We start from the raw sequence: 25,422 nt of genomic DNA, 5'->3' as shown, positions 1-25,422 counted from the left end.
GAGTCTGAAATCAGTTTTAAGTTTTTTGTCCATCAGTCTAAATGCTATGTTTGAACACATCACATTATCAAAGCACTGTGAAGCCTGGTGGTGGGAGCATCGGGCTGTGGGGCTGCTTTCTGCAGAAGGCCCTGGGAGGCTTGTGGGGGTAAAATGAATGCAGCAAAATACAGTGAAATCCTGGAGGAAAACCTGATGCAGTCCGCAAGAAACCTACACTTTGGGAGAGGATGTATTTTCCAGCAAGGCAATGACCACAAGCATAAGCCAATAATACACAGGAATGGCTTCAAAACATCAATGTTAATGCCTTGATGTGGCTCGAGTTAGAGACTAGATCTCGATCTAATTGAGAATTTGTGGCTGGACTTGAAAAAGGTGGTTCATTCACAATCTTTATGCCACCTGACAGAACTTAAGCAATTTTACAAAGAAGAACTGGCAGTGTGCAGATGTACGAAGCTGACAGAGACAGACTTAAAGCTGCCGTGCCAAAGGTACATCTACTAAAAACAGGCATGAAAGAGGGTGAATACTTATGCGACCAACTATTTTGTGTTTTACTGTATATTTGTAATCAAATTAGACCTCTTTGCAGAGATCTGTTTTCACTTGAACGTTAAAGAGCTATTTTTGGATGACTAGTGTGAAAAGAGGCAAATGAAATCCACTGTGATTCAATGTTGTATGTATGTACCTTGGTGTTGTCGTCTCTGCTGTGTCTGTACTCAAGAGTTACAGCAGTAGATGCAGGATACACATGTAGGGAGGACACAAACACTAGAATTTAGTGTCAAAAATAGGCTTGACAAGATGTCAATTGACTGTGAGAGTTAACAAGACAAGAACATGTAAAATACACACCAAAGACAGAAGAGACTCTTGTCCCATTTAGTATTGTGACAGCAGAATCACCTGACATTTTAAAGCTAAACACATCTAACATCAATACACCATAGGAGTAGGAAAAAAAGCTTTACAAGAAACCACTTGACATTATAGAATTATATAGTCTTTATTTTTTACATAATTATACACAAAATATTGCCACCTTTCAATTTCATGCTTTTACATCATACATTCAAAAGTTTATGTTCAAAGTGCATTTCTTTGTTTTTTTTCCCCGGTGATGGATTAAGCTTTTTAGGACCCAGTCCCTAAGCCCTTCCCAGCACCGTTCCCACCCTGGCCCTGAGCCATTCACATTGATCGCTTTGCTCACCATGCAAAAAATAAAGGTCTTCAATCTCTTTACATTCATATTACAATTGTACTGTACATATTCAACTCAAGCATGCATGTGCTTGGCTTTACATGGCTGCAAAGTCTGATTCTTTTTGGATCACTCCAAGGCATACCCCTGTTTGCTTATCTATGCAATAGTGGTCAAGATAATACAAATAAGCTGTACAAAGAAATTTCTGAAACTGTTTTTCACTGGTTGATTACCACTTTGAGGTATAGGACAAAGCAATGCAAAGGCATCAAGCCAAGAATGGTCTCCATTTAAACAAAAATGTGGTGTATGCACTATAACATGATTAAATGCACTGGGATTCTGGTTAATTCCGATATTCCATCCTGAGAGAACATTTTTGGTATCTATATCTACTGAAAAATAATTATCATTTTCCTGCCCTCTTCACTGTGACATTATTATAATTCTTTGTTTCCCTTGAAGAAGCTGGTGGGACGACAACTAAATTGATACTTACGAAATTGAAGTACTCTGGTTCTCAGTTAAATACTTTAAGTATTTTGAGCTGTATATTTAATACACCATACAGTGTATGATCTGCTTCTCGCAACTGACAGGGCACCGGGGCAGATTTATGCCGACTTGCAGACCAACCACAAGCGTTACCTGGTAGGTAACCATCCATACAATCAGATTGTGATTCAGACTACGAATGCTATGAATGTAATATATATATGTATACACCCCATTTGTTTAGGGGAATCACAGACTCAGCTCAGGTGGCTTTCCATGGCTTTAGGCCCCACCTCACACCCCAAAAAAATCCCTTTCTTGAATACACAAATTTGCACTTCCAAGCCTAAATGGTCCTGGCAACCACCTCCTCTTTCACTAGGATTTATATGCTATTTGCACATGCACACATGTGTGTGTGTTTGTGTGAGAATTTGTGTGTGCAATTCCACAGGGATCTATAATGCAACAGTCCCTACTATCGGCCGAATAATGAGTTGTAGGCAGCTTAGTGGTCACAGTGGACATTCACTCATGTAACACCGGAGCCGTTAATCTATAGCCCACTACTAATGGGTCTCAAGTTTTAAAAGATATGCCTGAATGCAAATGAGAACCATATGGAGGGGATGAGGAGGGTGTCAGACTGAAATCAAGTGATAAGTTTGAGCTGAAGAGAATTTAGTTTTGTGGTTCAGAGGAGGTAAACTATGGAAGGCACTTTGTTATCAGGTCAGGAGCATATAGTGTGTGTTCGGTGGGCTTAGTGGTGTTGTGGGATTTTTGTGTGCTTGTCTTTCTACCTTTCACCTTCTCTCATGATTCATATTTTTAATTAATAAAACATGGTTCTTGATTTTTTAGAGCACTACATACACTCATCCATGTTTTTCTCCAACAGTAGGTTGTGGTGAGATGGATCTTAACTTGCCAGCACTGGACAGAAAGAAAGAAACAATGCTGGATGGGACATCAGTCCATCACAAGGATGTGGGAGAAAACCAAAGTGCCTGCTCTGAACCCACACAAATAAACTCCATGTAGATAGTGACCACAGATCTCTGGAGCTATCAGGGCAGTGCTAACTACTGGACCACCATGACACCCTTATTTTATACAGTGCATTAGATATATAATCATTATGTTTTAAATCGTATATCCTAACTACAATTTATTTTGACTTAGCATAGTGCAGTGCAAATGGATATCTGTCTTGTTTAACATTTCAAGTCCAAAGGTAGGGAGAAAAGTTTCATCTAGCGCTGCAGAAGTCCAAGCCCCTGCGAATGGAAAGATAACCAACTCTAAGTTCATAACAGGACAACGCCCCATTAAATGAATTAACTCAGTCATTTTTATAATATACTCGACATAAAAAAAAAAAATATATATAGAGCCATTGTGAAACTAAACATTTAGCAAGTTTCAGATAGGCATGCAGTTATTATTTTATTTTTAATGACCTGAATAGCCAAGTAAATATTTTAACAGGCGGGATATTTTTGTTCTTTCAGAATGATGGCTGAGATTTATCCGAATAAAGTCTAATTAATTATTGGGAGGCTTCTGAACAAAATCTTACGTAGGTAGATAGACATTTCTCTCTATTATAAAAAAAGTCTTGTGACAAGACATGATCTTTGGAAGAGAGACAGAGAGACACTTTCACGTCCCGCGAGATGGACAAGTCACGTCATACTTTCAACCTTTGGAAGCAAGTCCCGTGATACACATGCAGAGCAGGTTAGAGATAATGGAAATAGAAAAATTCGAAAGTCTCACAAAAAGGAGAGTAAAGATCGCATTAGCGCAACCAAACGGAAAATATTACTCAGTGAAATAACGGAATTGCGAAAAGAGATCGAATAGTGTTTGAGGATGTCTGGGGGAGAAGAGAGACAAGGCAGTGAGACAAAAGGACAGCTGCTGTACAGGCTTTTAAACGTTTGAAGCGCCGTACGAGATGCAGATCACGTGCCATGGCAGCAGCAGCAGCTCAGCAGATGATCGAGCAAAGAGGAGGTAAAAAACCAACTGTTATTTGTTTCCCATTGTATCACTGTTTAAGAGGGGTTTCGTAAGAGTGGCTGCATCTCCTTTGGGTGTGTTCAGCCCCCTTTTACACAACGGTGCGTAGCGCTAGCAAGGGGGGAAAAGGGATTGGCGAGCAAAGCAAGCAGGGGGAGAAGCCCCCTAGTTTTTTATAAAACAAATTGAAAAAGAGATCAACAACTTTTCTTAGAAATGAGCGCTCTAACATAAAATCTGAATGTCGCAATGCTGTGCTTGGATTGATCTCTGCAAAGATGCTGGCTACACAAGAAGCCCTCCACTGCTGAATTTAACACAGTGTGTGTACTGCACATGGTGACTTTTAAAGGGGTACACTGGTATGGTACACACACTACATTACCATTTGGTGCAGAAACATTTTACAGGGCCAAGCACAGGAGCTTAACTTAATGCATTAATCTTTGGATTGTGAATCACTAGGATCGCTCAGAGATGATCACCATCATTAGCCATACTGTACCTCGCTCACTTCATTGATAAACAATATTGAACACAAAGTGCATATTAAAATAAATGTAAACTTCAGAACCATGCAGTATATAGAGTTTGAGGTTCAACTCTCGACACATGCTGTACATGACTGGGGAGCTGCAAAAGACATTGCGTGGATCTTCCTTTTTGAACCTGGAATGATCCTTATGGTTGGAGGAAATTACGCTGACCTTCTCTATGGTCAATATGTTTTCTGTCCTTCATGACACCCTGTTTTTTTAAACTGTATCTCATATTTGGTTTATGTTTCCATTAAATTGTATAAATACACTAACAGTCAAATGACTGGGCATGACACTCAGAAATGTTTACCTTTTTGATAGAAATTGAAACCATTTTTATAAAGATAGAATTAAATTAAGGGTGAAGCAGTGGCAGTGCCGCTTCCTCACACTAAGTAGACCAGGGTTTGCATAACTGGTCCTCTCTGTGTGGAGTTTATGTGTTCTCTTCGTGTCTGCGTGGGTTTGCTCCAGTTTCTTCCCACAGTCCAGAGATATGTGAGTTATTTGGATTGGTGATGCTAAATTGGCCCTAAGAGTGTCGTTGTGGTGTGTGTGTGTTTGCCCTGTGATGGACTGGCATCCTGACCAGGTTTGTTCCTGCCTTGCACCGTATGCTTGCTGGGATAGGAACCCGCACCCCTCAAAACTGTGTGTTATAAAATGACTGACCAACCATTAAATTCTTATAAAAAAAAATAGCCAAGCCATTACCAAAGTTTCTAACAGCTTGAAATGACTAGTTTTTGATTTGTTATTCACATATGACTGCAAAGATGACTCCAGGATGCTGAGCCCAATACCCTTTTCTAGTCATCTTCTGTGTTCTAGCCCTGTTTTTTTGGACATGTATCCTTTTTCTTTTTATTTGCCAGTTTCAGATATGACTTTTTCTTTCAAGCTTTGCCTCTAAGGCCAGTATTGTGGAGTTGTCTTTTCTCTGTCGCAGGTGACACTGGTGTTTTTTGTGTATTGATGAAGAAGTCAACTGAGGACCTGTAAGGCATTTGTTTTTCATACTACATACTCTGATGTTCTTCTCCTCAAACGCAGGTGTCCATCTGGGTCTTCATATTCTTTTTGAGTCCTGGTCAGATTGACATTGTGCTCTACTCAAACACCTTAGTCTGAAATCTTCAATGTCTTCTGCTACATGGAATAACCTTCATTCTGCATAAAACCAATAGACTGACACACTCTTCATTTTGACCATTTTTGATTTTGCATCCAAAATGAGCAATTAAGGATAAGCTAAGGGAATTAAGCTTTAGGACACACAAAGAATGGCTGCTGAAAATGGGGCTTTGCAGTTATGTGTGAATAAAAAAATCTAAATCAAGTCATTTCAAGCTGTAATAGTTTTTAGCAACATTAATAACATCTTGGCTGTATTTTAAGTCATTTTGATGGCACTTGATAAAAAAGTGTCAAATTCTATCAAAAACCTGAAAGTTTCTGGCTGTGTCCAGACTTTTGACTGGCAATGTATATCATCTTGACATTCATGTGCGTAAGTGCCTTCTAGTTTCACAGTTTGTATGATTAGAATCAAGTCTATATTGTTAAAGCAGTATCTGGAAAAAATAACCAGTAAAAATTAGTACATTTATCTAACTGAACAAGTAAATTGATTAATTTAAGAAAGAAAAACAAAAAACTTTATCATCTGCAGTTATGAAAATCATATAACCATGTAAGTCCTTAAATAGAACAGAGTGTCAGCCCTACTTCAAATGCATATATCTCTTTAAAATAAGTCAGACATTTTTTCACGGCTATCAGATATGCAGTACAGTATATCCACACAAGTACATATGATAGTTTTTTGTTCCCAATGTTCTTCACCAACCTCAAGTCAATTTTAAAGCAAGAATGGGTGTGCACATGAAAGTACTCCATGGGACACACTATTATATAAACTACTTTCTAAGAAACTAGAAAAATTAGAATTCTATATTTGGTTGCTATCAGGCAAGACTACAAGAAGCTTAAACTGCATAAGTACTTCAAATAACACCACATTTAATCCCATTAAACCATTCGTTTTACTAAAGATGTTGCCAAAACTGGCAACAAAAAAAGACTTAACATGTACACAATTGCCAGAGTTAAAAGAGAAGCAACATAACCATAGACCATAAATATCATTGTTAGCCACCTTGAAGCCATTTACCACAAGAACCTTGTAAAATTCCTTCTCTCATGACTCCACTTATTGAATATCAAATGCCCAGGAATCAAGGAATGGTCCTCCTTCATGGGAAGACTTCATGCTGTTTCCCAAGATGAAGATGATCACACTTCCACTGTCTGTTGTCTATTGTGAGCAACCACAGCAAACCAATTGTACAGAATCCAGTGAATTAACATTATAATTATGTACTTGACCTAAACTGATGTAGTGAAATCTATAAACAGTTTCTTGTTAATTTATGTACATCCTGCAATATTTTAGATGTGTATTAAGTGGGGAAAAATGTTGGTTCAAGATTTATAAGGTCAGATTTTTCTTATGGAAAATATTTCCAACATTCACTTAAACTCATAAAATAAATTATTACTTATTAGAAGATGGCAAGTATAACATTACATTTAAACACCAAAAATGTCCAAAAAACTGTAATTACGTTTGTTATACACTTGATAACTGTAATGATCTGCCCTGGTCATGTGCTGCCCTGCATACTGCATGGAGGGTACTTGGGTGCCCAGCACAGAATATCTAGAGATGGCGTGTACAGCACACACAGCCACTGCACTTACATGGCACACTGTTTGTGACTGAATGAGAGTGTGGGAGCAGTCCAGCTCCAGGGTGGAGTAGGATTTCCACAACACAGCTCTGTTTTCTCCATTTAACTCTATTACACCTGCCTTCAATACATTTCTGATTTTACCGATTTCTTCACAGTTTAGTGTCATGACTTTTAATGCTTACCAGATTCCTCCATAATACCTTTAATGTTCTTACAAAGTGCATACTGTACATACCTTTAATCAAACAGTGCCACATTAATAATGATCTCATTTGGTAGACACAGTTGCTCTTTAAATCTGTGTCTTTACCTCATGAACTGACAAAAATTCAAGCCAGGGACAGATCTCTGATTAAAAGTTTACGTGAAATGAAAACCAGAATCCCTTGCAGGTCACCAGCCCTACCTTGAGTTCTTTGATTTACACGTTGTGAGTCAGGCAAAAATGAAAGGCACAAAGAGCTCTTGATCCCCTCCCAGTGGTCATCCCCTGCAATTGATCTGAAAAAATGTGAATGCTGATAGTTGAAAAAGTGGGGCCAATACAAGTGTACACTGTTATCTATTGCTTACCTTTACACTCCACACAAAAGCACTCTATTGCTAAATTAGACACACACAAACACACACATCATCTTCAGAAAATGAGCCGCTTCTCTCTTTTTATAACTCTTACGCACTCGTTTTTGGTGAAGAGTCTCATGTAGCAGCTGTTAGCAACAGAAAATAACAAGTGATGCAGAACAAGTGTGAGGGCCGTACAGAAGCTTTACTTTATAACACACTGCTTGGGTCCAAGTGACGTCCAACATCATTTTTTGTCCTTATTAAAAAAAAAAAAATCACTTTCTATATTGTAACTATTGGTATATTTTAATCCAGAGTTACGAACAAGTGGATTATTTACAACAGTCTTTCTAAAAAAAAACGTTATTAGAGTAGGGAATTTACATTGCTGGTTTACATTGAAATATTGGAATAAAGCTCCTCAAGTTTTTCCTTAAAGTATTCCCTAAGTTCAGGCCTTTTTGCCTTCAGTGTTGGAGTGAGAAGGCCATTCTGGACTGAAAACATTTCACTGTGGATGTAGATGTCCTTGACCTGGATGGAGAAAGAAGCATTTTGTTAATATAAAAATAATAAAGAAAAGCGTGAAGAAAGATAAAACAATGAAAATCAGAAATGCTATGTACTTTGACTAATGGAACCCTCGAGGCTGGAGGGCAACACAAGGTGGACATTGGGATTTTTTTGTTTCCCTGCTGGTGTTTAAACATTATAAAGTGGGTTTTAGTTGCATGTCATTTGTGCTTTATTTAATTATATTGCATTTGTAACTCATAAATAATGTGCTAGACTTATAAGTGGATGTGTGCTTAATAAAAATGATTAGTACTGAACAAGAAGTAGTGACCACAGTCTTGGGGCTTTAATAGACTGTATATACATTAAAGGGTACAAAATATGTTACAAGAGATTACATATATGTTACACACCCAAAAAATGTTGCTTTATTATTATATTGCATGTAACAATTATCTTTAGACATTTTAATGTCATCTCATTAGGCAATAAGGCATTATTATTTGGCATTAGGTGCATTAATAATAATTAGAGACATTATTTTAAAAACATATTCAAGGTAAGCTATTAATATAAGCATTTTTATAAAGCATGGCACCAGTTAGGCTTGCCTTACTAGATATACATTATTTAATCTCTACCTAACCAATTACCCAGTATAATAAAAAAAAAACCAAAAACATTATAAAATCAAATTCTCCTGGAGTTTAAATACCTTCTAGACCAAGACTGCTATGTCTATAAAGCACTAATGGCTTTTCCAAACTCCTTTATTCTCCGACTGCTCTGGTTAAGATTCTCTGGCCCAAGATGAAGCAGCTCTGCTATGAATTAATTTCATTAATTACATTTGTAAGGTGCCTTTCTAACTTACTCAAAGCACTTTACATCGACAGTGGGGAACCACTTCAGCCAACACCCATGTGTAGCATCTACCTGGATGATACAACAGCAGCCATTCTGGGGTAAATACTCTCAACACACATTCATTATTAGGTGGTGAAGGGTTGAGAGAGATAGCCACAAAGGACAAGGTCATGGTCAAGGAGGGTAATTTTAGTCAGGACATTGTGAAACAACCTACTTCATTACAAAGAGGCCCAGAAATCTATTTTGACTACAGAGAGTCAGGACCTCAGTTTTACGTCTCATCTGAACGACAGAGACAATTTGTACAGCACAGTGTCCCCGTCACTGCCCTCGGGCATGTGATGTTCATCCTTTTACGGTCACTTTGATAAAGTCAGTTGATAAGCATGTGATAGGACATTACCACATGACGACAAATGCAATGGTGAGCACAGCAGTAAAATATGCTTTACCATGCAGTGGCAAAATTAAAATGCCACATCCTGTAGAAACTATGCTGGACTGCAAAACATCAAAATCTGAAAGGATGAGGTTGTCACCAGATTGCTGCTATGTGCAGTGACACACATGTACCCTTTAAATAAAGTAATAATCTACAGAGAAAAACTGAAAAGAAACTCATCATTTGGCATTGATTTTAAACAGCATGTGGATAGTTACACAATCACCTTCTCCTGAAACTAAATGTGTTACATTTAATTATACTTTCTGGCTACACATACAAATGCAACAATCAAAGCAATCAGCAGGATGGACAAATTAGATGGTCATGAAATTACAGTGAATTAATTTAAAATTGCAAATTAATAATTGAAAAATTTGAAAATAAACACTCCCATAATATTAGACTCAGTGTGAGGAGGTTCTCAAAAGCAGAGACAGAGTTAAATTTACAACCTCCATCTTTGTCTCGGGGGCTATGAAGGCATGTTAAGCAGGAATACTATTAACTATAAAGCTTACACACTCATACACTTCGCACACACAACTAGTATCACAAGCAAATATCTCTTAGCTTTTTAAAAAAATATTACATTTTGCACTCATTATAAACTTAATTCAATTGAGCTTCTGTAAAAAGTCACATTTCCCCATGATTTTCCCCGACAAAATACTATCTATCTATCTATCTATCTATCTATCATAGTCTTAGAACAGTTTATTTCAACATAAGGCTTTTGCATTTCATATTAAAAATGATCTTTAAATTACACAGATAAAATAAAACTGAACCATTGAAGCAACAAAAAAGATATTAGGTATAAGTGCATAGAATTCTTGTCTTTGTTCACACTCTCATGTGAAATAATCAGAGTTTGCATTTTTTGCATCAGTAGAAGCTTCTGGGCTAGAATACAGTAATTAGATTTACACACATGTATTAGGTCCAAATCAAGATTTGCATAATACAAAAATAAAAACATTTCCCCATTTCCTCTTAGCAAAAGCTTTTCCACCATCCCAACATAAGCAGATGTCTGGCAGCTTGGGGCCAATGCAGGGCCACATTAAGGCCAACTGATGTGTTAGGCACAGCCCAACAATGGTGCCCATCAACACTTCCATTGCTTAAATGAAGAGACTTTAGCACTCAATTAGTGCTGAAAGTAAAATAAGAGATTAAAATGTACCATGTTTACATGACAAAGTCAAACATGGCAGATAAGGACAATTACAAAAAGTTAGACCAAGGTGTGTCAGTGAAAACATTAAGGACATGTTTGTTGTGCCCACCTTCCCTTGGTGCCCTAAGTATGTTCTTATTTTGTTTAACAGTTAATCCAAGTCCCGGACGCACCTTGTGTGATGTTTGCATGTTCTCCCTGTGTCTGCATCGGTTTTCTTCAGGTGCTCCATTTGAAAGACATGCAGGTTAGGTGGGTTGGTGTTGCCAAATTGGCCCTGGTGTGTGATTGTGTGTGAGTGGGTTTACTTTGTGCTGGCCTGGCTCCCATTAGGGATTGTCCCTGCCTTGTGTCTGATGCTTACTGGGATGGACTCCAGCTCTCCTGTGATCCTACTCTGGAAAGGTGGGTTTCAAAAATGGATGGATAGATAAATAGTTAATTCAGGCCTGGGCCAGTGGTTCTCAAGTACAGCCCTGGCTTTTGTTCTGATCAGTGTCACAATCAGTGAGCCCTGTCATCTCTAACTGGTCTCATCTAATTAGCTGGCATTTGGTTTTCTCTCTACTCTTACTTTGCATTCATAAAAGCACAGCAGTTTTTATATTGAAAAGACATTAAGAAATATTAGAATTTTGCTTTGGCTTTAAATAATTAACCCTCTTGTCTTGTTTTGCTATTAAATGTTATGTTGCGTGCTATTAATTTCACAAACACACACAGACACTGACTTTTTCCGTATAGCGGAGTATCCGACCACACACTTCTTTTATTGCCTTAACAAAAAAAACTCTCTAGTATACACCACATATCCATTGCTTGGTGCCACCTACTGGTTACTATCGGCAATGTGAAACAGGTACTTTAATACATCCATCCATCCATTATCCAACCCGCTGAATCCGAACACAGGGTCACGGGGGTCTGCTGGAGCCAATCCCAGCCAACACAGGGCACAAGGCAGGAAACAATCCTGGGCAGGGTGCCAACCCACCACAGGACACACACAAACACACCAAGCACACACCAACCATGCACTAGGGTCAATTTAGAATCGCCAATCCACCTAACCTGCATGTCTTTGGAATGTGGGAGGAAACCGGAGCACCCGGAGGAAACCCACGCAAACATGGGGAGAACATGCAAACTCCACACTTTAATACAATACATAACTATTAATGTATCTTTTTTTCTGTGTAGTTTACACCCTTAATGGTATCCTAATAATAACAATTAACAGTGAGCAGAGCAGAAACCCGGCCAAATGACAATGCAGCTGCTTCAGCATTAGAACCATTAATGTGCTCATTAGTAAAGAATGGATTAAAAAAACAGAACACCTGGAAAAGAGGAATGAAAACCATGAAGATGATCAAAATCTTAAAGGCCAAGGTTAAAAACTAACACAAAATACTAACATAGTACATTGTAACACGCTTAAATGTTGATATATTCTAACAGTTTTTATTATTTCTACATTGACCCCAAAACAAATAAATTGTGAAAAGCAGCTTAGTTAGTTAGGCTAGGATTCCAACTAAAGGCAGACGTTGGTTGGAAGAAAAACCTGCAGCCACAGGGGATCTCCAGGGCTGTGCTTCAGAACCATTGCTGTTGGTATATATAGTGCCCCCCATAATATTTGTGACACAGACACATTTTTTCTTGATTTACCCTTTTACTACACAGTTTAAAATTATAAATCGAGCAATTCACTTGTGATTAAAGTGCACACTGAAAACTTTAATATAAGGGTGTTTGCATACATTTTGGTCACTAGAAATTACACTTTTTCTGCATGATTTAAACCAACCCCCCCCCCCCCATTTCAGGGCACCGATGTTTGGGACATCACAATGGCTGGTATATTAAGGGAGTCACACTTAGTACTTTGTTGCATAACCTTTGAATTCAATGACTGCTAAGTCTGTGATTCATAGACATCACCAGGTGCTGAGGATCTTCTCTGGTGATGCACTACCAAACCTCTAATGCCACCATCTTCAGCTCCTGCTTGTTTTGGGGGCTTGACCCCTTACATTTTTTCTTCAGCATATAGAAGACCTGTTCAGGTGGATTTAAATAATGTGAGTGGCTTGGCCATTCAAGAATGTTCCATGTTTTAGCTATGACAGACTCCTATGTTGCCTTAGCAGTATGTTTGGGATTATTATCTTGTTGTAGGATGAAGTGCCAACCAATGAGTTTGGAGGCATTTACTGGAATTTGCCCAGATCAGATGTTTCTATACACCTCAGAATTCATTGTGCCACTGCCATCAGCAGTTCCATCATCAATGAAGAGAAGTGTGCCAGGACCTGTGGCAGCCATACATGCCCAAGCCATAACACCCCCAGCACCATGTTTAACAGATGAGGTAGTATGCATTGGATTTTGGGAAGTTCCTTTTCATCTCCACACTTTGCTCTTGCTATCACTCTGATGTGGGTTCATCTTTGTCTCGTCTATCCACAAGAACTTTTTCCAGAATTCTGCAGGCTGTTTAAAGTCCTTTTTCATAAACTGTAATCTGGCCATCTTGTTTTTGTGACTAACTAGTGGTTTGTATATTGCAATGTGACTTCTGCATTTCTGTTCATGACGTCTTCTGTGGAAAGTCATCTCTGACACACACACATCTGCCTTCTGAAGACTGTTTCTGATCTGTTGGACAGGTGTCGGGGGCTATTCCTTTACCTTAGTGAGGATTCTTCTGTCATCAGCTGTGGAGGCCTTCCTTGGCCTACCTGTCCCTTTACTGAGCTCACCAGTGTGTTCTTTCTTCTTAATGCTATTACAGTTGATTTAGGTCATCTTAGGTTTTTTTCTTGTTTTTCCACCTCATAATGGCTTCTTCGACTTTCTTTGCACAGCTCTTGTTCTCATGTTGAACAATGGCAACCATTGACTCCAAAGTGTAGAAGCAAGCCTAAGTATCTTATGCCTGCACTAATGAGGTAATGATACACACCTGAAAAATCACAGAAACCTGTGATACCAATTGTCCCAAACACTATGGTGCCCTGAAATGGGGGGACAAGGTAGAAAAAGTGTTGTCATTTCTACATAGTGTGACCAAAATGTGTGCAAAAAAACTTAAATAAAAGTCTGCAATGTGCACTTTAATCACGTCTGAATTATTTGATTTGTAACTTTAAACAGTAGAACAGAGGGATAAATCATGGAAAAATGTGTCTTTGTCCCAAACATTATGGAGGACACAGTACCTATATACTACATTGAGTTGCCATTGAAGATTAGACAATGTGTGTCCACCTTTAAAAATAGTCTGACCTTGTCATATTATGAAAGGGACCACTCTCTACATTCCTTTAGCATCGACCTACACCAGAATCCTAAAGTAATTATTCAGGTACTTAAACTGGTCTGTAAAAGAATATTTAGTTTAATATTGCCTTTTCTAGCTTCCTGAAGCTGCATTAACACGAGGCTAATTTAATAACTTTTCATAAAAATAACTCGGGACAGCCATCTAGACCTGTGGCTTTTCCACTTTGTATCCTGAGCCTATATACTTTCCTAAAGACATATATCTATTTTTTTGTCAAAAAAGTTTTATTTGATGTTTGGTAAGAAAGGATGCAGGATTCACAAAAATTCACACTCAACAATAAAGTACAAACTGTCAACAAAGAATGTAAAAAGAAGCAGTGAAAATGGGAACAGGTCCCCCACTCCAGTGTCCACCTCCTTTATTTATGACAGCCCTGAAAAACTGGAGTGGAAAATACATAAGCTGATGATGACTGGACATACTCAGAAGATGTCTGCAAGTTAAACAGTGAATCCCATGGAAGATAAGAGCAGTGATGAGGGTCACAGGAGATTAACTGCACCATAAACCAGCACTGGCAATGTTAGGGCCAGAAGACCCATTAATTTATTCCATTAACAATTTGAGAAAAGTGAGATTGAGTAGAGAATGTTTCTGGAGAGGAAAAGAAGGAAGTTCTTAAAAACACATATTTTAAAGAAGAGACATAGGAAGGAGAGCAGCTTGTAGGCATAATGTCATCCTGCTGGGACTCTTGTTTGTAGCATGTTTTATAATTTAAAGCATATGTAAAAGATGTTAAAGGGTTCTGTCTTCAAATTAAAGTTATTTTAAGCGTCTTTCTGCATGTGTTCATATATTTTTAAGCCCAACTATTATTATGATTTTTTAGACATTTTCTGAAATGCTTTAGATGCTGATGGGCCAGGTCTACAAGTCACCTTCAGATTTATCTTTCTTCCTGATAACTCCAAACCATAACCAAACGAATTATGGTGTTGAAGGTCTTGGTGCTTTTGTATGATTTTTGCTTTACGCCCTCCCCCACCATAACCTGTTGTCTATGGAGGAGGAGTGAAAGTTTTAGATGAGTCAAAAATTTCAATATCTGGTTTTTGATGGGTCGCCTAATACCAAAACATTGATATCTCGATGATGGGTGTGTGTCTGTGTGTGTGTGCGCCTGTGTATCATAGTTTCTTGAGGACGGTCTAGAGCTAAAACAGCTGGACAGAAAAATACCAAACTCGAAACTTAAACCTATTAAGAGATGATGATATGCCGATTCATTTTTGAGCCAAATCATGCAAGAGAAAGAAGAACTTTAGAGGAACCCTCAAATAGCATAATTCTGCAATTAATTATGAATTCTTCTTGCTAGTTGCTATCGTAATGACCTATTTTATTATCAGAAAGATCAGCATTAGAGCAGTAAATAATTACTGAAATGTTACAGAATAGTTCAGGTAACTTGGTTCTTGGGGCGCAAAGCCTACTGATGCTCACGTCCGAATTGTTTTTCTTTTTAACGGGAAGATTGCTATGCAGGTAGAACTCCTGCCTTTGTCAATATCTTTATATCCAAATACTGTAAATATTTCATTAGTTGCCACTAATAAATCATTAATACAATAGTGTAAAGACTGGGTTTAGCTATCCTACTTACTGTACATTTACTGTTATTTCTTTAAATACTACACAACACTTAATATTATTGATGATAGTGTGTAAGGCATTAAATATCAGCAGATTAATAGATACAATAAATGACATTAAAATTACCCAGCCTTCTCATTTTCCATCCCATTTTCTACAGTATCTGGTTACTTAGAAATGCGGCTTGTTTCAGCATCAGTGGATTCAAGTGAGAAAGCAACACTAAACAGGAGGCTAGTGTGTCGTAGTTCACCCTCATGGACACACTAACATCCTGCCACAACAGGTCAACTGAGAATGAAACTAACAGCATATAGGAAACACCAAGGCCATGCAGAACACCACACGAGCATAGCGAGAACATGCCATACACATCAGGCATCCCAGCAGAGAATCTAAATGTACTTCATATTCTGTGAAATGACATCTCTGTCCGCTGCGTCAAGATGCCATGCACTCAGATTATTGTTTTTCAAGTGAAGCATTGAGTGCTCAGAGGCTCCACTAAATTAAACATGGAAGACGCTGGTGCTAGTTTCCAATCCAGATCTTAATCTACTTATCCACAGAGTGGGAGAGCTTGGACAGTTAATCTAATTTTCTAATTTCATGTCCCTGGCATTGTCTGTGGGGGCTTTCTTTAAGAAGTTCAGTCTCCTACCACGTGCCAAAGATATAAAAACTACACTCTTAAAAAATAAAGATGCCAGAGCATTACTTCAGAGTGATGAAATAGGGGAACCAACCTAAGACCCATCCACATGAAGGGTCCAGAGAGAACCTTTGTTTATTTAGATCTTTAACAGATTCTATACAGTAAATAACAATTTAATGGATGGTAGCAGATTTATGAAATACCAATAAGTCATGATTTTAATGTGACTCTTGCTACCTACAATAACATAAACTAAGTCCAGCTTTTCTTAATCTGCTAGTGTCCTGCTAGGTAGCCTACCATACACTGAAGATTTCAATTTGTTTTTCTTCATTCTGAAACGTTTTTTAAAGCACACAGAACTAACTTTATATGTAGTGAACCCTTCCCAGAATGGAATGGTGCTTTGCCAAGCAATAGTTCTATGAGGTACCACAGAAACCAATAAAGAACCATAAAAAGCCAGTTAAGATCTATTATATATAAGAGTGTACGAGGAGTGGTGATTTTAAATAAAACCAGAATGAGCAAGTGGTCCCTAAACCAGGCTGGTATCACATTCTTTGTTGTTTCAGAACTTGAGGTGGGCTGATGAATGAATACAAAAGTCACTAGACAGTTCTCTCTTACCTGATCAAATGAATGAAGCCCATTCTGATTTCCTAAGCACACCTAATCTTCCATTATTTTTTTATTGATATTAATTAACAGCAAATAGCAATCTATAAAATTAAATCGAATTTAAAGAAAACAAATTTAACCCCTACCCAAAAGAAAGAAAGAGAGGAGAGCCAGCCGACAAAGCAAACCTTTGAATCAGAGAGGAAGGAAGAATATCCTTTTCCCTGATACAGAAGCTTATTCTGAAATGTTATTGATTACATCCTGTCATACTTTAAAATTCTCATCTGAGTGAGAATTAGATTTTTTCCAATTTCAAATAGTATATAACATCAGTTACCCACTGACTTAAAATAGGTGGGCTAGGATTCTTCCAGCTGAGCAAGATAAGTCTATGTGCTAGTAGTGAGGTAAAGGCAATTACAGTTTGTTTGTCCTTCTGCACTTTACGCCCATCTGGGAGTCCATGAAATGCAGTTGTTAATGAGTTAGGAGGGATTGGGACACCAAGGCTGTCTGAAAGGCATTCTGAAAGGCAAGATTTTTGTCCAGAATGATGTTCATTTGGTGCAGGCCCAAAACATGTGGCCCAGTGAGGCTGGAACTAAATTGCAATGCTCACAGGTTGAATCATGGCCTGGATACATTTTGGATAATTTTAATCGAGATAAATGAGCTCAAAAGAAGATTTTAAATTGAATAATTGAGTGCTTTTCACTTATAGAGTTCGAGTGTATTCTGTGCATGACTCCCTTCCACTCCTTTGTACAAATATTAAGTGAAAAATCCTTTCCCCATTTTCCCCTGGCATCTTTGAAAGGAAGGGACTTTAAAATGTTTTTATAAATTGTAGAGATGCTATCTGAGTCTTCAAGACTGATAATATTTCTTCTGGAATAGAAATAGGTGGCAGGTGAGGAATATTGATCAGGTTCCATTTAACAAAGTCTCTAGCTTGAAAGTAGTAGAAAAATTGTGTTGATGAGAAGTTAAATTTGAAGCTTTTTATCAGCATTTTATCTATGTACAACCAAACTGGTATTCCATTCTTTGGTGGTTCAAACCCTGGGCTGGACTGATGAATGCATGCAAAAGACACGGGACAGTTCTCTCTTACCTGTTCAAATGAATGAAGCCCATTCTGTTTTCCTAAGCGCACCAAATCTTCCATTATTGCTTTTTTAACACCCTGTAACAAAAGATAAACCAACAAAACTTAAAGATAGCAACTTTAAAAACTTTAAAATCAAAAACAAACCTAATATTACAGATTATGAAGTGTCTGTAAAAAAAGTAAGGTTATAGAGGGAGTATAAGCAAACAAAAGACAAAGAAAGCATGGATGAACGAACCCAACTGGACCCACACTTGCCCTTCCTTCCTTTACACTCACATCCTCCTTAAACCCTTTTTAATGTCCACTGGTCATATTTCTATCTGCCAGGAAGCAACTTCCCTTGCCTCAGTTCATGGGTTTACTCCTGGGGTCAGAGTTTATCTTAACAATATCCATTTTGGCCTTTCTGCAGGTTGAGTAGCAGTGCAGAACCCCATATATAATTAAAGGACCAGAATAGTTTCTGCCTTGCTAATTTAAAACATTAACACTGCTTAGCTTAGATCACCCCCTACTGGCTACATTTACCATATCAAGTATACATTTGTCTCTCCTTTGCACCCTGCCTTTAGCCTTTATCCAAAGTGACTTACAACATTTGAGATACGATTGGTTACATTTCTTTTGCTTTTCCAATTGGAGCTCAGACAGGTGAAGTGACTTGCTCAGGGTCACACAGCATCAGTAGCAGAACTTGAACACACAGCCTCAGGATTTGAGGCCCAAAGCCTTAACCATTACTCCATTCACTCCTTTAACAAGTACCAAGAGATTGTCACTGAATTCTCAGACACTCTGGGTAGCAGACGGGGACCCAGAGCTGCCTGGCACATTTTTATTTTTTCTCATAACAAGAACTCCTAGTCTCTTGGCATTTCCCCAGACAATTTCTCATTTTTCATTATGATTCCTACTGTAGGGAGTTGTGCATGCTGACAGATTTCTTAATTTTTCTAAACGGTTTCTGGGGCTTTGAAAATGATATACACCTTGATTTGGACAATTCTGAAGCCTAGGAATCCAATGGTCACATTTATAATTTTGTTTCAATCAGTTCTCGCTGTTCTCCATCTAGTTTTATTTTTTGGGTGCTGCCATTTTGGGACATTTTTGTTGACTTTTGCTATGTCATGGTCATGTGGGGTCAACTGGAAGTGCTTGGCACGTGACAATACCAGGTTCAAGTTTGGATTCAGCTAAAAAGACTCAAGAGTTCTGTTTGCTTGCACATTGAAAGACTATTTGATTTCAAAGTCTTTTCTGACCTTGACTATGATTTACATCTCTCTTTTTGGCCCGGTTATGTGTAATATTCTGGCTTTCAATCTTTTCGTTCCAATTTTTCACTGTGATTTTTTTGTCGTAAGATTCCTGCTATTCTGGAGCATCATTTAAAAAGCTTGCTTATGTACATAAAGAAGTTTGGAATTTGTATATGCAATGTCCCGTGGAATGTCAGGATTTATAAAAGAAAGCTTGATTGAGGAACATGCATATATTTATTGCAAATTTGAAACCACGCAATTGCAGAATTTCAGAGAAACTGGGAAATGACAACATCCTTGATCAAGCAGGGAAATGCAGCAAAACCAGCTAAATGATGAGTGGCATGGAGGGCGATTTCTTGCTTGGCCAGGGGACCGTAATAGAAGGGCAACTTGGATGGAAGCGCAACCCGGCCAGGATGGATTTCGGCATGAAAGGATAATGGATGAACTGGGGAAGGCACTGTATCAAGAACAGTTCAGCCCCCACTATAATTTGTGGCTGTGTTCTTCAGGCTTAGTCCCAGTTTGGACACCAGCAGTGTTGCCTGGGACTTGTGGTTCAAAAGGGCAGCTCTTCTTGGGGTCCTTGGGTGCCGCCAGAGGGCACTGTTGGGAGAAAACCTCCCTAATGTGTGCAGCTTCTGTGCCTTGCTACCTGAAGTATTCCTGGGTCCTACATAAAAAGACACTTCTCACCACACTCTGGGAGTCAGAGTCATGACAAAGTGGAGAACGCTTGCTAAGGAGTCGAAGGGGACAGAATTGGAGTACTTATCATATATTGTACTGGGTTGGACTAACTAAGAAGCCTGTTAAGGTATCATTACATAATAAACTGACTTTAGTTTAACCTGGAACTGTCTGTGTGGTGTCTGGTGTTTGGAGCTCTGAGGCACCCCCTAGTGGTCACAACCCTTATTGTGATTTTTATGTGTTTAGGTATGAGATAAGTACTGTATGTTCAGGATAAATTGTAAATATTGTTCTCCTGAGTATGCATTAAAAATAAATGTTAATCAATATTCATACAGTTTCATTCATGCAAGAGTTTGAAATTAAGTCATACATGTTTTAAATAATTTTAAGTCAGTATTTGAAGGTTCTCAAGGTAATACTTTCAATATTCAGGCCAGAAATCACACTAGAAGAATTTACAGTTCTCTTGGTGATGAGATATTTACTAACTTTTTTTCTAGTTTACTATTGCCCTGCTTCCATCTAAGGCTCTATATCCTTGATGAAAGTGCACTTTCTTTCTTCAGACCATGCAATGGATTATTATCTTTATGTGTATTGTTTTTAATCCATTTTCAGTGGTCAGTGTACAGTACATCCATCCAGGCATCCATCAGTTAACTTCATCTGCTTGATTCAAGTCTTGGTTTGTGGGTGGCATTGTGCACAAGGCAGGAACAACATTGGATGGGACATTACAGTGCCGTGCACAATCTCTTTACTTGTGCCAGGCGAATTTACTGGGCCAGTCAACCTAACTTGCATGCCATTGAGAGGAAAATGAGCTGAGGCTGAGAGAAGATGCCAACCCAACACAGACAGTGACCGGTCTTGGATTCAAATAAAGTCTCCTGGAGACGTTTATTGTTATATGATAAGTGTAATGAACATTTCCTGTTTGCTGTTTAGTGGCATAATTAACTATGAAAAATGAAACAACAGCAAAACATCCTACATTAGGGGGCTCCTAGTTAGTTCCTTGAATATTACATCTCTCCCTGCGTCTCACTTTGAATCCCCCTCTTTACAGATTCTCCATGTTAAATGTATTTAAGCTTAAGTTGTCATTAAACTTAATAATATTTAAAAATAACTTCCTGCAGAGTGTACTTGATTGACAACAGTTAATTGCCATTGATTCTGAATAGCAACTCCATTACCTCAAACATTAGGTCGCCATGTATGCAGTCGAGTCTTAATAAAAACACTCCATACTTGCTGAGCATGGGAAATGCGTTACATATAAATAAAGTGTATTATGATTATGCTTATTATTATTATACAGTGGTGTGAAAAACTATTTGCCCCCTTCCTGATTTCTTATTCTTTTGCATGTTTGTCACACAAAATGTTTCTGATCATCAAACACATTTAACCATTAGTCAAATATAACACAAGTAAACACAAAATGCAGTTTGTAAATGGTGTTTTTTATTATTTAGGGAGAAAAAAAAATCCAAAACTACATGGCCCTGTGTGAAAAAGTAATTGCCCCCTGAACCTAATAACTGGTTGGGCCACCCTTAGCAGCAATAACTGCAATCAAGCGTTTGCGATGACTTGCAATGAGTCTTTTACAGCGCTCTGGAGGAATTTTGGCCCACTCATCTTTGCAAAATTGTTGTAATTCAGCTTTATTTGAGGGTTTTCTAGCATGAACCGCCTTTTTAAGGTCATGCCATAGCATCTCAATTGGATTCAGGTCAGGACTTTGACTAGGCCACTCCAAAGTCTTCATTTTGTTTTTCTTCAGCCATTCAGAGGTGGATTTGCTGGTGTGTTTTGGGTCATTGTCCTGTTGCAGCACCCAAGATCGCTTCAGCTTGAGTTGACGAACAGATGGCCGGACATTCTCCTTCAGGATTTTTTGGTAGACAGTAGAATTCATGGTTCCATCTATCACAGCAAGCCTTCCAGGTCCTGAAGCAGCAAAACAACCCCAGACCATCACACTACCACCACCATATTTTACTGTTGGTATGATGTTCTTTTTCTGAAATGCTGTGTTCCTTTTATGCCAGATGTAACGGGACATTTGCCTTCCAAAAAGTTCAACTTTTGTCTCATCAGTCCACAAGGTATTTTCCCAAAAGTCTTGGCAATCATTGAGATGTTTCTTAGCAAAATTGAGACGAGCCCTAATGTTCTTTTTGCTTAACAGTGGTTTGCGTCTTGGACATCTGCCATGCAGGCCGTTTTTGCCCAGTCTCTTTCTTATGGTGGAGTCGTGAACACTGACCTTAATTGAAGCAAGTGAGGCCTGCAGTTCTTTAGACGTTGTCCTGGGGTCTTTTGTGACCTCTCGGATGAGTCGTCTCTGCGCTCTTGGGGTAATTTTGGTTGGCCGGCCACTCCTGGGAAGGTTCACCACTGTTCCATGTTTTTGCCATTTGTGGATAATGGCTCTCACTGTGGTTCGCTGGAGTCCCAAAGCTTTAGAAATGGCTTTATAACCTTTACCAGACTGATAGATCTCAATTACTTCTGTTCTCATTTGTTCCTGAATTTCTTTGGATCTTGGCATGATGTCTAGCTTTTGAGGTGCTTTTGGTCTACTTCTCTGTGTCAGGCAGCTCCTATTTAAGTGATTTCTTGATTGAAACAGGTGTGGCAGTAATCAGACCTGGGGGTGGCTACGGAAATTGAACTCAAGTGTGATACACCACAGTTAGGTTATTTTTTAACAAGGGGGCAATTACTTTTTCACACAGGGCCATGTAGGTTTGGATTTTTTTTCTCCCTAAATAATAAAAACCATCATTTAAAAACTGCATTTTGTGTTTACTTGTGTTATATTTGACTAATGGTTAAATGTGTTTGATGATCAGAAACATTTTGTGTGACAAACATGCAAAAGAATAAGAAATCAGGAAGGGGGCAAATAGTTTTTCACACCACTGTATGTACAAGAAAATAGGAATCCAAGAGATACCTTGTCTTTGCAAAGGTCTCCATAATGCCCTTCAAAACCCCTTTTGCTGGCCCATGATGGCATCATCTCAGGATCAGGTACCACAATGCCAACTAAACAGGACTGCAAAGAAAATGGAAAACTCCAGGTCATCACATAAAAACAGTACCTTTATTAAAAAAATGCATTGCAAACAAAAAGTTATAGAAACAGCACAACTGCAATTTTTACTTTATATGTACATACAGTAAGATTTTTTTCTTTTGTCATCTTAACTCTGAAAAAAGGCACATGTTATTTATTCCCTTCACATTCTATCAAGACGATTTGAGCCATCATCTTTAACATGCTACTTAATCTTGAATGCCACTTCTATTTAATGTTCTTATCTAAGGTTTACAAACAGGAAGAACAGATTAAAAGTCAAATCTGAACTGGCTTGACTTTGAGTTAGAAAATGATTGAATCTGTTAAAAAAAATCAGAATGGGCTAGCCCAGTAGTAGCAGTGCTTATACTTGACAATCCAGATAGGCCATAAAGAGACTATAAAGCAGGGGTCCTCAGTCACAGTCCTAGAGGGCTGCAGGTTTTTGTTCCAACCAGTTTTTCGTAATTAGAAGTTAGCCCTAGCAGATAATGAAACTTGATATTTAATCATATAGCTTGTTAGTGCTTTCATTCTTCCAAGACAAATCTTTAACACGTTATAGATTTTTTTGTGGTGCAGAACAGATTTGTACCTTTTGGTCTTTTCCTTCTCTCCAATTTACTTTAAAACATTGTATTAACACAGACACTTCATGATGCATGTACACAGGTTTAAACGGTATCGTGTTAGCTGGAGAGCTGGTGGTCCCTTTGTTGCTTGCGCCTCATCATTGACCGATGGCTGGTTAAGAGAACAGGCAACTGTTAAAACTTTAATGCAGCTTTCTGAATAGTAACAGGGAATTTAACTAAAACTAAACGAAAAAATATCACTTTAGTAATAAAAAAATGGGTTCTAATTAAGAAACTGGTTTAAAGTGAAAACCTTCAACCATTGTGGCCCACCAAGATGAAACTGAGTAGCCCTGCTATAAACTAAGATTTCTATAATATCTGTAAAAATGGTGTATATAACACAGGATCATAAAAAACTGCACTTCAAATTCAATAAGAATTATTTGTGACTTTCATGCATTTATACCTTATGTGATGCTTTTGTTACTAGAAATATTTTAACTTATGAACAACATTCTGACAGAGACATACCTGCAAACTGTCCCCATGGACATAGAGCTGGGCCACTGGCTCACTTCGAATATAGATGTTTTCGATCTTCTCTGGGGAAATATATTCTCCTTGAGCAAGTTTAAAGATGTGCTTCTTCCGATCAATTATTTTTAAAGTCCCATTCTGATGGTAAAAGGAAGAAAGGACACATTATTATTAAAGCATAAATGTTAAATTAGATACAGTCATGACATTCCTTCATAAATCTTATAACTTCCTTCTGGATATTATCTTTCTTTGTTCGTCACTAACTGAAGTTGTAAATTTTGTGTTATTTTTCAACTGAATTCTAGTATGTCTTACAAAACACTTTGTACTGATGCACTAAGTAAAATGCATTATATAAAATAAATATTGACTGACTGATTTTGCCACATCTCAAAAGCTAAGCAGGCAGGTTGTGGTCAGTACTTGAGCAAGAGATGCCTACATTATTGTTGTCACATGGTCACCTTTCTGTCTTCCCTCATACTGAATAATATCATCCAGTACTATGTTAGAGAATGCAATGCTACTGAGCTCAATTTCTTTCTAGACAAAATGTAAAACTGAAGCCCTGATGCTAGTCATTCAATAAGAACACACAACACTCTGTTTCCTCAGCATCCTGGTTTATCCATCTTCCACCACCTATGAGTATTTCATAATGGTCTACTCTTTACCCTCCATTTAATTTTCAATAGAACGACTGGTGAAGTGAGCACAGTTACCTCACATCTCCTGGAGACTGAGTTTTAATTCTGGCCTGGTCACTGTTTGTGTAAAACTTGCACATGCGTCCATGTGGGTTTTTCTCTGAGTACTCTGGGTTCAGAAAACTCAGTTTGGTCCAGTGTAAGTGACTGTGGCCATGTATGCATGGGTGCCATGTGGTGGGTTAGTGCTCTATAAAGTGCTGATTCTGAACTGAATGCACTTCCTCATAAGTTCCATCAGAGTCTCTGAGTATGTGATTTACTATTTATTGTTCTGCCACAGAATAAAAGAAGGCAGAGAAGAAAAAAAATATTTTAAGTTGACAAACTAAAGAGCTACTAGTTCAGTTGGAAATCCCAACCAAAGTGGGTCAATCCATTAGGTGCCATAGGCAACTGCCTAGAGCAGGGGTAGGCAACGTCGGTCCTGGTGAGCCGCAGTATGTGCAGGTTTTTGTTCCAACCCAGTTCCTTAACGAGAACTCAATTATTGCTGATGAAGCACATATTGCTTAAGTGACATTTTAATGCTTCATTTTAGTGGTCTCGCTTGTTAAGGTTCTCCAACCTTAATTGCTTA

General features: G+C 38.2%; 1 protein-coding gene across 3 annotated transcripts in view; it reads right to left on the bottom strand.

Moving 5' to 3' along the window:
• Positions 1-996: 996 nt before the first annotated feature.
• acsl6 (acyl-CoA synthetase long chain family member 6) overlaps positions 997-25,422 on the bottom strand; it is a 165,127-nt gene continuing 140,701 nt past the window's right edge. For all 3 annotated transcript variants that reach the window (XM_051933467.1, XM_028812807.2, XM_028812809.2), the window contains 4 exons: positions 24,127-24,270; positions 22,892-22,993; positions 17,957-18,028; positions 997-8,135 (listed from right to left, as the gene is read on the bottom strand). In XM_051933467.1, coding sequence (XP_051789427.1) covers positions 7,995-8,135; positions 17,957-18,028; positions 22,892-22,993; positions 24,127-24,270 — 459 coding nt within the window. In that variant the 3' untranslated portion in view covers positions 997-7,994. The remainder of the gene's footprint in view (positions 8,136-17,956; positions 18,029-22,891; positions 22,994-24,126; positions 24,271-25,422) is intronic.

This window comes from Erpetoichthys calabaricus, chromosome 11, assembly GCF_900747795.2.
Source record: "Erpetoichthys calabaricus chromosome 11, fErpCal1.3, whole genome shotgun sequence".
Lineage (NCBI taxonomy): Eukaryota > Metazoa > Chordata > Cladistia > Polypteriformes > Polypteridae > Erpetoichthys > Erpetoichthys calabaricus.
The sequence above is the reverse complement of the archived record's forward strand: the minus strand, read 5'-3'. Positions and strand labels throughout refer to the sequence as shown.